The following is a 14693-nucleotide window of genomic DNA, read 5'->3' on the forward strand; positions in this document are numbered from 1 at the left end:
TGAGCCTAAAGCCTTCCTGCCTCCAGCAGCGGCAAATCCTGAGCTCAGTTCCCACCAAGGTATCAAAACATGTAGTGAGCCAAGCTGAGTGTGGTCTGGTTGTAAGGTTAGCAATGAATATGGTCAACTGCTGTCCTGCCGGGCGGGCTACCCTCCTGGTGCTGCAACCACTGGGGACAACACGGTGCCAATTCCACAGAGATGCTGACCAGCGTCAAGGCGCTTGACCTGGTCTGCATGAAGGCAATTTCACATCACGAAAAGCAAAGATTTCCTCCAGTGACTCCCGAGCCAGCTCTCAGGTTCTCCTCTGCACCAGCGCTAAGACTTTTAATCCTCAGCCTGGCAGGTGTTGACAAACTTTGTAATCCTCGTCATTTAAAAAGAAGAGGGGAAAAAAATGCTGTTTCTTCTTATGGAATTAAAGCCAATGTGTAAAGAAATCCCCATTAATAGGGCAAATAATAAAACAGAGGGTTAACTCCGGCAGGGTGTCAGGTGGCTGCTGCTTACAGAAATAAGGTGGATACTTTATTATTATTTTTTTTTTTTATAAAGGCGGGAGGAGTTGTGGAGATGTGGGTAGTGCTTAGGTCCAGCAGGAAACTTGTGCATGTCAGTGGGACGCTAGAGACTGAGGAGGGGATGAATTTTTAACGCAGCCTGTCCACAGAGATATCACACCATTTGGGGACAGCCCAGTGGCCTCCATTTGAGCAAAGTGCCTGGAACTTGCAGAAAAGCGAGAGGGGCACACCTCCAGCAAGCCGCGGGGCAACCGCCTTACGGCTTACAAAATTAAATCAATCAATCCAAAAGAATAAGTTACAGCTCGTGTCTCAAACTCTGCAGCCTGCGCGTCTTCAGGGCTGCTCCCAGCTACTTTCTGAGGGACCCTTTGCAACCTCAGTTCCTAAAGCCCTGTCAGGGAGCCCCAGCGGCCGCCCCGCGCATGCGTCACAGCCTCGCCCCTCCCCTCCCCGCACTGTGGCAACGGCTCCTGCGCATTCAGCGGGGGCGTGCGCAGTGTGCGCAGTGTGCGTAGCGCGCTGCGTGCGCGGCGTTCCTAGGGCGCGGCCGGTGCCCCGCCTGGAGCTGTTTGTTTGTGCCGCTGCGGCGGCGCGGCGCGGCACGGGAGCGGAGCGGAGCGGAGCGGAGCCCGGCCGGGCTCGGCGCTGCTGCGGTCGCCATGTTGAGGCGCAGCAAGGCCGAGGTGGAGCGCTGTGTCGCCTCCGTGCAGGCCTCTGCGGCTTCTCGGAGAGAGGTGAGCGAGGCCTCGCCGCTTCCCTTGGCCGGCGGGGGGGGAGGCGGAGGGGGTCCCGGTGGGGTCCCGGTGGGGTCCCGGGTGGGGTGGGGGGCTAGGGGGGTGGCCGGCGTCGTGAGGGGAGGGTTGGGGCTGCCCCTGCCCCTGCCCCTGCCCCTGCCCCTGCCCCGCGGCGCCTCACGGACAGGAGGGGTTTTATAGCAGGGCTTTCCTCGGGGCCGGAGCGAGGGAGAGGTACTTTCCTTCACAAACGAAGCACCGCGCCGCCTTCAAGTTTCAGTGTCCTTTCCGTGCGGCGCCGTGGAGGTTTCTGGCCGGCCGCTCGCTGAAGCGACAGCGCCGAGCGAGGGGGGCTGGGGGCGCACAGCTCCGCTCCCTGTCAGCCAGCGGGCCCGGGGGTGACAAACGCCACCCGTGCCCATTTTAGCTGGGAAACGCTCAGCCGCCTGATGCGATTCAGCGGGCCCTAATCCTGAAAGATCCCGGCCTGCCGCTCGGAGTTGCTTTGAAGCGGCGTGAATGTGCCCGAGCTAAGCGTGATCCGGTAGGGACTGCGTGCAGGGGCTGTGCCTTTGGTTGGTGCCTTTCCCAGCAGCAGCAGCAGCAGCAAAGCTGTCCTGTGACTTTGTGGGTTCGACTTGGGCACTGTTTGGGCTAGACAGCGTCAAGTGCATCGCCGCCAGGTGCACAGATACGTTCCCACAGTGTTGATACTCCCCGGTGGCCTCGACACAAAATATTTCCTCTCCTCTTCTTGTGCTCAAGGCCACCGGACGCGTTTAGTTTTGACTTTCGAGCGATGCTTACAGCTGACTGTGTAGCACAGTCCACCGAGGGAATAGTTACTGGTTTCCTTGTTGTGTTGATTTCGGAGGGAAGGGTCTGCCAAGGCTGCAAGCGTTTCTTTTGAGGTTGCTTTTCATCCCTGTCCGCAAGGTGTCAAGCGTGAGTCCGCTCTGGCGTGTCAGTGATACCTGAAAAGATGGACCGAAAACGCGGAGGCCTGTTTTCATTTAAATTCACTTAAAGTTTTACATAGATCACTTGGGGGTGGGGGAGGGGTGGGGAGTAGCAATTTGAGTGTATTTCGAATGCAGACCGTTGATTCATGTTTTGCGTCGTTGGGCCTAACTACCTCCAGTAGTTTGGAGTTCACAGACAAAACCTGCTTTTTGATCCGATGTTGGGAGCTCGGATTTTAAATACATATTTAAAAGTAGCTTCTAGTTTGATATGAGAATTTGATATGAAGCCTGTCTGCAAAACCTGCTATGAGAAGCTTCCTCTAGAGCTGAAGAAAAGACTGAAGAAACTAGCTGAAACTTTGGGAAGGAAGTGAAGACTTTTCTGCTCTCCCTGTTCTTTATGGAAATGTTATACATCTTACTCGTGGGGAGGGACTTTGAGGCTGCAATGAGATAATAGATTATGATGCATGCCTTTCAATCAGACTGAGATATTTTGAAATTTTCCATTCTCTGTACGTGTACATGTATACTTATTTGTTGATAAATAGACCACACTTATAGACTAAATTAAATATCAGCTCACCTGAAAGGTTTCAGACCCTGATAATGCAGTAGAATTGGTACAAGTGTGCCACTGTGCACAGTAATCTCTGTGGAATTTTAGATGGAGAATATGCTTGTGAATACCGGCAAAGACACACTTTGCAAATGTGTCCAATGTTACGGACACAGAGTGTCATTTATATTAATGAAAGTATTGATGTGCAGATTAAGCATGAATATAAAACTTCAAGTGTCTAGGGCAAGAAACCAAACATACCTCACCTCATGGAAAAACAAAACAAAACAAACATGCCCAGATTTCAGGTCAAATAGTCTCATTAAGGAGCCTGGTTTCAGATGGTTTGAAAAGTATCTTATTTCTAGATACAGTCACTGTACAAATGACCTGCTTCTGATCGTTTGTGCTTACATGATGAATCTGTACATCGGACTTAGCATGAAATATCTGTATGAAGTCTATATTCCTACTGCAGGAAATGAGCATGCTCAGAACTACTTGAATTTTGCTATATTCCATTCAGAGTAACTCATTAACTTTTATATATGCTTTTGCATTGTATTCACTTTTTGTGCCTTGTTCTGCTGGACCATACATAACAGTGTTCCATTAAATATATATATATAGTTTTATTTTTATTTCATATTTTTATGCAGAAACTATATACAAGGTATTTTCAAAAGATAACATACTTTGCCTTAATTATTCAGGATGCAAGAGGAATTTTGTTACAAATGTGAACACCTGAGGTTTAAATTTAGCTTCTTTAACGTCTAGAACAGTAATGGAAATGCATATTTCAATTAACTGGCAATATTACTTTTACACTGTGAGTGTAAATATATGTGGTTTGATCCTGCTAGGATCTATTTCTTTAGTCATCCTCAAGAACTGAGTTCACAAGTCATCAGAATTCCTTATAACATACACCTGATTGTTTTATACCGTTGAGTTCTGTTCATGCACACCTGTTTTATTTTTCCCTTTTCTATTGAAAATGCAGTTGCTCAGGAATTCCTGATGGTACTGTGTTACCAACTACACGTGTTTGTTTTTTCCTTTTTATACTAGTGACTTACACAGATTTTATGTAATTACATCATAGCAAGCAAAATTTCCTTTCCTGTTTATGGAAAACTGGTTGCTTCAAAACATCTTTCCAGTGTCATCAATAAAGGCTATGTTATTAAGACTTGTATCAGCTCTCTTCAATGAGTGTTTGAGATGGATGGAAAAGCAGCAAGGCAGCCTTTCTTCCCTATGCTTCTACCTGTGCCTATGTAAATACTTCCTTATCCTGATTTAAAGGAGACACACACCTAACCTATGTATGCACTTTAGTTATTAGGTTTAAGACAGAAACTGCAGTTTGCTTCGTAATGAACAACTTGGTTCTTCTGGCTGTTTTCTGAATCGGCACAGTCAGGAGGTTTTCCTAAAGAAAATACCTTGTCTGAGTTTAAAATGCGTACCTTCCTACCACATCTTTCTCTCTTGTTTTCAATGTAATGCGGCTTTCACCTCAAGCCTATAGTTTAGTGCTAGGTAAGGTCTTTTTGATTGTTATTATTTGTTATTATTGTATGTAGTTATTCAGTGCAGTAACAGTTCAGTAGCTGAATGCAGTCCTTACTGTGTTCATGACGAGAAGCCCTCTTCCCCCCCCAAAAAAAGTTTATATAACTAGCCTGATAACACCGTTGGGATTTCGGACTGTGCCATGGGTTCGGGAGACCACTCTCAGCAATACTTCCTTTAAATTGTAATTCAGTTCTTCTAGTTTTTTCATGCTCCGCTGACCGTATGCGCAGCCCTACTGTGGGTGGAAACAGCCCCTGACCCCAAGGGGTATGGCCTGCCTTGTGTGGTTATATCCCAGAACGTGGCAGCCTCGTTTGCACCTCCTCCAGGCTCCGCAGTAACCCTGTGGCCCGAACTCCATGGTTTTTGCTGTGTTTCCACGCTCTAAACTGAGAGTAGGTGGGATTTCTTAGGTGGGAAGAAAACATTTTACCTATATTGAAACAGTTGTGAGTGATATGTACTAGACCAGGACTAAGTACCATCTTTTTTGTTTACTCTGTCAGATTTTAGGGGTTCTTTTTGCAACATTGTTACACTGGGGGAAAAAAACAGGCTGTACTTTAAATGTAGCAGACTCTCTTCTTCTACTTCTTCTACACTCTTCAGTAAGAAGTGGTTGTGAAATGTCACAAGTATTAAGGCTTGTTGCTTGCTTCACCAGTAACCTCAATTTCACGTTTGTAGCCTTGGCCAGTTACAGGAAAAGCATTGTTTTCCAAATCCCACATCTTTCAAAAACAAAACTTTGGTTATGAGGAGCGGACTGGAGCTGATAACTAGTTATCAAATTCAGTCTCTCAAAAAGTATCACCCATAATTTCTGAAGGCATAGGAGATCGGTATCTGCTCACGTATACCTTCCCTTCGTTCCTAAAAGTCTTCCAAATATTCAGTAGGAGGTATAATGACTTAAAACAGGTAAAATAAACTGAATTCCTTACATGCTACAAGAATGCTTTTGCATAATGCTACATCCCTCAAGGCAGGGCACAATCGTTTCCAAATTCAGAAATGGATAGCAATATACAAATGGCTTGTCATCAGAGTGAAAAACTCTCCAGTCTTGACTGGGTATTAAGTGAATCTGAAGTATGACTCTCGTTGTTCTTTTCTTTAAACTTTCTGCACAAAAGCAGGAAAGTTCTGATCAGTGGTACCATGACTTTTTCTGGGTGGTCAGTTTTGTGCCTGCAGGGACTAAGTGAGAATAGAGATAATCGTGGTTGCCAGTTGTAAGGGCCGAGTGAAGCAGGAAGCAGAAAGTGGGAATGACCCGCTTAGAGTAGTTGCCATGTGGAACAAAGATAAAATGCTGTGTTCAGGATAAACGAGGAACATTCCAGTAATGCTTTGTTACCACGAGCAAATCTGCTGAAGGTGGAAAGCCTTATATCCAAGTAACTATAGTACTTGTGATAACTAAGAATGAGGTTTTACCTGTGTTTTTTGAACAAAACCTCTTATTTTGGAAAGAATGTAACTGTGCTATTGGTCGATGTTCTTGAACATCACGATGTTCGTGATGATCTTGTTCTTTGGGACTTGAAAGTAAACGCTGTGCTTTTTTTTTAAGGGAGGTGATGTAACTAACCATGATGGAACAGGTGGACGGTCAATTTATGGAGATGCATTTGAAGAAGAGAGCTTTGAAGTGAAGCACACGGGTCCTGGATTGCTGTCGATGGCAAATAGGGGTCGGGCTACGAATAACTCTCAGTTCTTCACAACACTCAAAACAGTAGAAGCCTTGGACTTTAAACACGTGGTGTTTGGTTTTGTGACAGATGGAACGGATGTTGTGAAAAAGCTCGAATCCTTTGGTTCTCCCAACGGGTTAGTAAGTGGAAGAGTTGTCATTACAGACTGTGGGCAAATAGAGAATTCTGGCTTTTGAGTGTACAGATGTTCTAGCAGTATAAATCAGTATTTAGATGTTATTGATTAATTATTTCCACTTCCTTAAAAAGGACACTTCTGATGTATAAATGTAAAATTGCAGCTTATGGTTGTTTTTTATGTGTTCTAATTGATTTTTTTTGCATGTTAAATAAGTTCAGACACTGGCATATTTTGGGTGTATTTGTGTTATGACATATTTGTATGGAATGTCAAATTTTACAAATTAAATCTTAGTCTTGTCAAAATAACTATTGTCTTCACTTTGGCTTGCTGAAGAGCAATTTGCATCGCGTTGTGTACTTATTTTGAACGTGCTAATTGATGTTGATGGTCAGTAGACGGAAGGCCTTTGAAATGTCATTCTTCCTCTGATGAGCAGTGAGGAAGCTGAGGCAGCTGGGCAGGTGCTGGTCAGGTGGATGCTGTTTTGTGCTGTCTGCAGGCTCTTGGGCACTTGAGTACTTTGAAAGGTAAAGAGCAGTTCTTATGTGCAGTCTGCCACAGGATTTAGTTCATACTTGCTCGGGAGATTACCTTCCAGACCCACGTTGTTTTTGTACATGGTATGTTAAAGTGGCTGGTAACTTTTCGTGACAACCATCTCCTGGAGTGTTATCTGGGAAGCTGTGGTGCAGAGGGGGAACGTGCATGGGTAAGTTCTTTTTAACTTCTCTCTTACAGCTCGGCGCCAGGACTATCAGTATTTTTTTCAGAACAGCCGACTTGCTGTTCATATATGCAGTTAGAGATGACTATAGACATCACATGTTTCTGTCACGCGCTATATCTTCATATCATGCTTTACTTCTGAGGCTAGCGAGAGCAACCCTTCCCTCAGCCTCTCCAGGGAACGCTGCTTACACAAGCATTACCCTGCACGCCCCTAGCGCACAGATTCGACCCGTGCCTGCGTTACACAGAGCTGTAACCCAACAGCGAGCCTCTCCCCTGCTCGTCCCCGTTTCAGCTCCACTCCACAGCACGGGATGAGGCCCCGCCATTGTTCCCGTTAACCCCCTCCGCCCGCCCCGGTCCCTCAGCGCAGCGGCCGCCTCGATTTCACGTTGGTAGCCTTGGCCAGTTACTGGAAAAGCATTGTTTTCCAAATCCCACATCTTTCAGAAACAAAACTTTGGGTATGAGGAGCGGACTGGAGCTGATAACTAGTTATCAAATTCAGTCTCTCAAAAAGTATCAGAAGGGTCTTCCTATGCAATTACTTTGAAAGTGTTGTACATCTAAAATGTGCTTGTTGTGTGTTTTCCGTTCAGAAATCGTTGAAAGGATTCCAGTTCGCCAAGCTGTATTTTGAAGTAAAGGAGTATGAACTTGCTAAAAGGTAATACGCGTTGCTGTATTCTGCTATTCTGTTCTCTAAAGTACTTTAGAAAAGCTAAGTGAATATGAAGTAGACTGGAGAAATCAAGATCACTATCATGCTGCTTTCCAGTAGCAGTAGATGTGGGTATCAAGTGCTGTTTAAATCTTTATAAAACAGCAACTTAGATAATTAGTTGCGTGATATTGAAAAACTTGCTGTTTGAAATGGCTTTTATTCCATTGTATTATGAAGTAATTACAGTTACAGTTTCTTTCTCTTTTAGTAAATACCAATACTTGGTGGCAAATAAGTAGCGTCTGTACATGTAAAAATAATGTTGTTCTGTACTTTAAGGTCCAGACCAGGTATCTGGAACCAACCATGACTGCATTTCCTGTATCACATGTTAAATTCCTGCCCCGCTTCCGTGGACACTGGGGGGGGGCGGGGGAGGACAGAGGGACTCGTATTATTGAGGAATATTGATCCTTTTTTTCCTGCTCCATAGGTATATATCTACATACCTCAGTGTGCAAAAGAGAGATCGGAGAGCACACAGATTTCTTGGACAAATTTATGAAGCTGAGGACAACATAGAAAAAGCTTTTGGATGTTACAGGGTAAGTACTCCACCGACCTCCGATGTCCTGCTTTAATCCATTGTAAAGGGACTTTTAAAATCATTCTGTTCTGGACTTTTCTTAAATGCATAGAAGAAAACATGTTTGTGGAAAAAGTGTAATATGTATGCTTTCTGTTGCCAAAGGTGTATATGACATACTGCAGAGGGGATTCTTCATTTGATGTGTTTTGCTTCATCAGTATTTTTTTTTAAGATGATTCTTTTGTGACCTAGACTGGGTCTTTGTGCTAGCTGCTACTAAATTCTTTCCATATCTTACATTGCCCTTTGGATTAGGGAATTTGACAGCAGTGACAGATTCTTAGCAAGGGCTCAGGTGACAGCAGTAATCTAGTTGCTACTGGAAGACTAGACCTAGGGTGTTTTCTAGTTGTTCGTATTTATTGCTTTTTTGGGGGGTTTTGTTTGGGGGGGTGTGAGATGGGGCAGGGCGAACATAATTGACATTTATTTGTATGATTGCCCAATGAAAAATTCACCATCAGAATGCCTTTGTTCAGGTTTTGGGGAGGGAGAGGATGTGCTCAAAAGTTTTGCTGCCAATACATCCCAGCTTGTCGTAGGGTGTGACTTAATTATATATTTCTTCAAAAATGTCTATATGGAGTTAGACTAAAGGTACGTAAGAGTCCAGCTGCCTGCGTATAGCTGGTGGTGGGGGCAGAGTAGCTGGCTTCTGCGTTTTTTCCCTTTGAAATTCTTTCTTTTCTGAATTTTTGCTCTTTTGAGTTGCAGCAGATGTATCTGGGTGCTGTAGACTAGTGATGCATTTAGCAACTGAGGTCTTTCTTAACTCATTCAAAAAGTATTTACTAATAGATCTGTCTAATTTGAATACCTGTGTCTTTTCAATGACTGTTATAATTTTCTTTCCCATTCTGTGTGGATTGCAAGATCAGGTTACCTTTTTTTTCCTGCCTTTTTTTCCAGTGTGCGTGCATGGGGAAAACTAGCGTTCTGTGGAGTTGAACCCAATGCAGAAAGATCTAGTACTGAAGATAGCGGAGTTACTGTGCAATAATGCCGTCACTGATGAAAGAGCAAAATACTGGGTTGAAAAATCTGCTAAGTTGTTTCCTGGAAGCCCTGCTGTTTACAAGTTGAAGGTAAATGCCAATTTCCAACCTCTGTTCTGTGACGTTCAGAAGCTTCTAGCGTCTGACTGGAGGAGCACTTTTCCCGTGTCATCTTCTGTAAAACTTCCTGGCTAAATTATTTTAGAATCTTGAGTATTAAATCTAATGGAATTAATATTCTTTAGATGTAATTCTTCTAGAATTTATTCTATTTTTCTAGATTTCCTATTCTTCTATTTAAAGAAATGTTAATTTCTCTGCCATTTGACACTTCGGTCTAGCTTTCAAGAAAACTGCAACTGCAGGCTTTCGTACACTTGTCAAGGTTTCAGGGTTGACAGTCTTCAAAAATGCAGGAAAATCATGTTAGTAGTCACATCCAAGAAGTTAAGACTAGGTAGGCTGTTCTCTATTTATTGTGTGACTGGCAGGAAGGTATCAGGCCTGAGAACTCAGACTTCCTTGCCCTCTATGCTGCTTGTTTGTTTTCTAAATTTGGATTAAATAGAGCAGAAAGTAAGGAATGCTCTAACTCTCGATGGCTGCGTAAAAGCCTTCAGTCGCACAGTCTGACTTTTGCACAGGTATTAGTTTTGTGTAACACAGCAGCAATGACACTTAGTCTTAAGATGTTTGTTTTAGACAGGCTATTCTGTGGCAGGGTATGCTGCCTTTGAACCAAATGGTTTCACAAGCTGAACATGCCATCCATAAGAGACAAATTCTGATTTTTTTTCCCTATTTTAAATGTTTGAGTGTTTCATTAAGCTTCGTAATAACTGGAAGCTTTTCAGCTTTAATAGTTTAAGTAATGTAGTTTGTGTGGTGGAGGCAAGAGTTGTCTGTTAATGTAGTTGTTGAAAAGGCCCACATGCAAGATGAAATATTAATGCGTTGCCTTCATGTTCAATAGGAGCAGTTGCTGGATTGTAAAGCACCATCGCTAGCGGAACTTCATAAATATGATGTTGGTAAGAGGCGTTACTCTCTGAAACTCAGCATAAACATGACTGTCTGTACCAGAGGTTCTTCTAGAAATACTTCGTATTGCAGTAAGAGACAGATAGCAACACTGAACAGCTAGTATGGCCCTAATCACTCCAAAAGAGGAGTGAATATGTAAGGAGTTTCAATTTATGCTGTAACATGTTGCTGAGAAGCAGTATTGTTATGCTTGGTTCTTAAGAATCTGTCACATACTTCCCTACTTCTATCCTTTCTGTGTTCTCTAGTCTGTTCTGATCCATTTTCATTTGCTGCTGCCTGTTTAGCTCTTTGTGTTTGGACATCGGTAAGCGTCAATGGGAAGGCAGGTCTGTCTTCCTATGTGACCTATGAATATAGGCTCCGAATATGTTTCTAACCACCTAAGAATGAATTCAGCTCTGTAATAATGGCAGTGTCGGACTAATACTGGTTTGGAACAATGGGCAGTAATGTTTGTGTTATCGTCATTTGTGCCAAAGATGTACACTTGGGTCTTCAAGACAGAACAAGGGAGGACCAGGAATGACAAAAAGGAATTTGCATTGGGGCTATATGGGTGCTCACGCTCATTGCTAATGTAGTCGGTTAGGTAGGACTAAATATTCGAGCAAGAGGCGTATCTATTAGTATTTTTAGAGTCGAGTGTGAGGCAGCCTTTATCAGAAATGAAAGTGCTCAGGTTCCCTAAATGGTGGACTGGCTTCTCTTTATTCTAAACTAAATTCTTAACAGAGAAACTGTGACTATTGTACATCAATTCTCATTGTATACAACTAAATTCCTCTTAATTTACTCAGTAGCAATTTGTTAAATTGCAGTTCTGAAGTGTTTCACTCAACGGGAAATAGGAGAGGTCCGGGTCTATTCAGCAGTTAATCACTTTCCTGAAGCCATAACAAAAAGGAAACTTTGGCTACCTCATGTTTCAGTCCGTGCATAGATTGATTCAAACAAGTCATGGAACAAAACTTTGAGCATTTCTCCGTAATTCTTTAGGAGATTACTTTTTCATTTCAATATGTCTTGCTTTATGCTGGTCGCTGTAAACGCTTAAAATACACTTTCGCTGGTTTGGATAAGCAGTCTTTATTTATTTAAGACTATATTTTTAATGTAAAGTGTGTTCTTTTTCTCCACAGATAACACCTTACCATCCCATTTGGGTAAAAGTCAGAGTAATAGCGAACTGCAAGTCGCCCGTCAGAATCTCCAGGTAGGAACTGTAATGGCCTCAGACATTTTGTAATGATCAGTAATGTTACAAAGATTCTCACTTTTGACAGAGAATTCAGAAATTACTAACTATATCACTGTCATCATCCACCTCTTCCCCTAAATTAGTTCACTGACTTGGTAATGACATGGGTAGTGGTTAGATCAGATATTTGCTCTGCTGAAGGGAGTTTGAACACAGTGCTATTATTCCAAGAGTTGTGTCTTGTGATGCGGTGTTGGCATGGAGAGAAACACCTGCAAGCACTGCTTTTCCTGACAGCACCTGAAACTATGCTCTTCACTCTGGGTATTCAAGAGCACTTGCCCTCTTGACTTGATCTTCTGTGAAGACCATCCCTTCTGCCTTTACTTTTCTGCTGCTGGTGACTCCCAATAGTTTATCCACCAGCAGGCTTGGGCCACTAACTAAAGAGCTCCCAAACCTGCATTGGTTTTATTCTGTAACAGCTTCTGTGCTTCTGCTAGATTTCCTGCTGGGACTGTCTTTTGCACCATCCAAGATGAAAAGAATTGTGCGTATCTTTTTTCTCACCACTTTCCTAGAGGTGCTTTCCACTAACTGAAGAAACAATACAGCAATCTAATGTTTAGGGCACTGGACTCTTTTGTCTTACAGATAATAGCATTATCCAAAACTTCTGGAAACAAAATCCTACTTTTAATTGTCTATGCTGTTACTTGAACAGCCATGCAGAGTTGAATTCTGCATTTTGGAAGGCCAAGCAGTCCTGCCGCAAATCCAATTGAATGTAGATGGCCATTAGGATACTTCTAATTAGTCAGCTATTGTGTAACACTATAATTAAAAACAAAACCTAAGCATATCTGCAGAGGAAAGAATTCTAGTTCACTATAAATCGGTAATTTCATGTGTTTCGAAGGCGTTTCAACATTTTTTTTCCTTGGTATAGAGGGAGCGTTCAGCACAGGAGAAATATGCACTGGAACTTGAGAGACGAGAACGTGCTCTAGTTGAGCGAGAAGAATTGCTTCACAGATGTGAAGCAGCTTTCGCTGCAATAAAAGATGCTGATGAAGACGTTTAGGCAGTACTTGGAACTATGAAAAAAGTACAATAACTTACTTAGTGATTCTTATTGCTCCCCATACATTTTAACTTGCTTGTAGTTTTCTTTAGCCATCATATGTTTGCTGGATATAATGCTTATTTCTTTAAAGTGTTTGAAACCCCCAAATGAAAGATTTAGCATAAAAAGTGCCAAACTGTTGTTAGTGAGTTTGGTGTGGTTTCCAGTTCAGAATGGTGCAATGAATTGTGGGATGTGTAGGTACAGATTACTGTTGAAATTTGGGAAAACTAGATTAAAATGAAGCAGTTAACCACTGGGTTAGAGAGGTCAGTAAGACTGGTGCTTCCAGTATTTGCAGGTCTTCGGAACAGACTAGACAAACATTTGGCAGGAATGAAGTGATGCACTTTATTATGATACAGATGGTACCCGATTTGATAATGGAATTGGATGGTTTAGACATCCTGGCACCACCTACAACAGCCCTGTGGTCTGTGAAATTATTGCCAAATCCCTGAAGAACTGTGAAATTATTGTCAAAACCCCAAATATGCAAGCCTTATAAAGCATTGTGTAATGTGGTTTGGAGAAATTGAGAATATTAATTCTTTTTTTTTCCTCTCAAAACCTTTCACTTATAATTCTGCTGTCCCTGACTGTTTTGAAAGTTTATGGTCAATTTCAAGCCACCTTGCTCCTGTTCCATCCCAAGCTGGGCAAGCTTTTCCTAGGCTTGGTTAACTCTAAAGGTTTGGCCTTTTCAATGGAAGTAATTGAGCACTCCGTTTGGAGCCTATCTGTAGCATTTTCTTTGTTGATGAGATCATTTCTATATTTACCGCTTAAGTCCTTTTTGCAGCATGATAACAGTCTGAGAGTGAGGCTTAAGAAAATGTAGTGGATGGTTGAATTCCTAGTGCAGAAGACAACACTTCTGAACAAAAAGCTATTTTCACATAGAAGATTCTCACGGTTTCTGAGAAATGGAATGTTACTTTCTGAAAACATTTGTTTTATACTCGGCTTCAAAGCCTCAGTGTTGTTTGTTTTTTTTCCAGAATCTGCTGGAAAATATTTAATTATATTTCAAATTTCCAGTGAAGGGGAAAAAAGACATATTCCTTGGTTTCTTTTTCAAGGCACGCAGGTTTTTGACTGTTACAAGTAATTGTCGCTTCAATTTTCCTTTGTTGCAGTTTCTTTTGTCTGTTTTTGCTTATATTTTAATGGTATGTACTGGTATTAAATTATATTGTGGACTAATAATAATAACAAATATTAAAAGATTACTATCTTGAGTTTCACAATTATTTTTTTCCAATTCGATGAAATGTAGCACGTATTGGATACATTCCTGGACATTGCAGGACAGGTGTTTAAGTACAGGTGAACTAAAGCGTCTTAACTATCAGCAGTGAATAGTTAGAATATTTGAAAGATTCAAAAAAGGGAGAATTGGGCATATTTGTGGTTAAAATGGATGCTAAAAGAAAAAAGAGCTAAGTGTAAACAAAAGCTTTGACATTTGTTTTCATTCACAATTCTTTCCCACACCTGACTTAACTGAGGAATGTACAAGAGGATCAATGAGAAGATCTAGGTATTTTCTGGAAAAAAAAAAAAAAAGATCCATAGGCTGTACACCATGGCTCCCATTTTCTTTATATTTCTTCTTAATATGTGGTGTGGATGTTGCTTTCTTCACTACTGGTGGTATGTGCAGATTGGACCATGAAGAATTACAAATTTGATCTTTGAAAGTTTGTCCTATCTTTTAACACTGAAATGGAACTTAGTTGAGAATTATTTCTAAAAAGACTCTCTTGTTAATCACGTTTTAAAATTTGATATTTCTCTAGCAGCATGAGACAAAAATGAGCCAACTGAGAGAAACCTCGAGAAAAATGACTGATGAAAATAACGAACTGAGGTCATCGCTTAACTCTCTGAGGGAAAATAACGAATTGCTAAAAACCCAGGCAAGATTAATTATTTCCTGTTACTAGCTTTACGAGTTACAGTCAAGTAGTCAAGCAGTACAGTCAAGTTTATAAGTAGCTTTGCAAGTTACAGTCAACAATTTTAAATGTTTGAACAAGTTGTTTTTAAAATTGCTGATTTT

The 14693-nt window shown here is 42.0% G+C and overlaps 1 protein-coding gene and 1 long non-coding RNA gene across 2 annotated transcripts; both read left to right on the forward strand.

Annotated features, from left to right (window-relative positions):
* Positions 1–989: 989 nt before the first annotated feature.
* Positions 990–6525, forward strand: LOC139999254 (peptidyl-prolyl cis-trans isomerase-like). Its single transcript, XM_072026733.1, has 2 exons — positions 990–1264; positions 5952–6525. Exons 1-2 carry the CDS (start codon positions 1190–1192, stop codon positions 6270–6272), a joined length of 396 nt encoding a protein of 131 aa, XP_071882834.1. The 5' UTR covers positions 990–1189; the 3' UTR covers positions 6273–6525.
* A 1335-nt stretch (positions 6526–7860) lies between these two features.
* LOC139999256 (uncharacterized) lies at positions 7861–11340 on the forward strand. Its single transcript, XR_011804599.1, has 2 exons — positions 7861–8218; positions 9172–11340. It is a non-coding gene; the product is annotated as an uncharacterized lncRNA (long non-coding RNA).
* Positions 11341–14693: the final 3353 nt, after the last annotated feature.

This window comes from Anas platyrhynchos, chromosome 22, assembly GCF_047663525.1.
Source record: "Anas platyrhynchos isolate ZD024472 breed Pekin duck chromosome 22, IASCAAS_PekinDuck_T2T, whole genome shotgun sequence".
NCBI lineage: Eukaryota > Metazoa > Chordata > Aves > Anseriformes > Anatidae > Anas > Anas platyrhynchos.

What these genes read in the sequence shown, in the direction of transcription:
- LOC139999254 (XM_072026733.1), top strand. Translation starts at nt 1,190, where the DNA reads ATGTTGAGGCGCAGCAAGGCCGAGGTGGAGCGCTGTGTCGCCTCCGTG. An exon ending in CTGCGGCTTCTCGGAGAGAG is followed by an intron (nt 1,265 to 5,951) that starts GTGAGCGAGGCC and finishes TTTTTTTTTAAG; the next exon opens with GGAGGTGATGTAACTAACCA.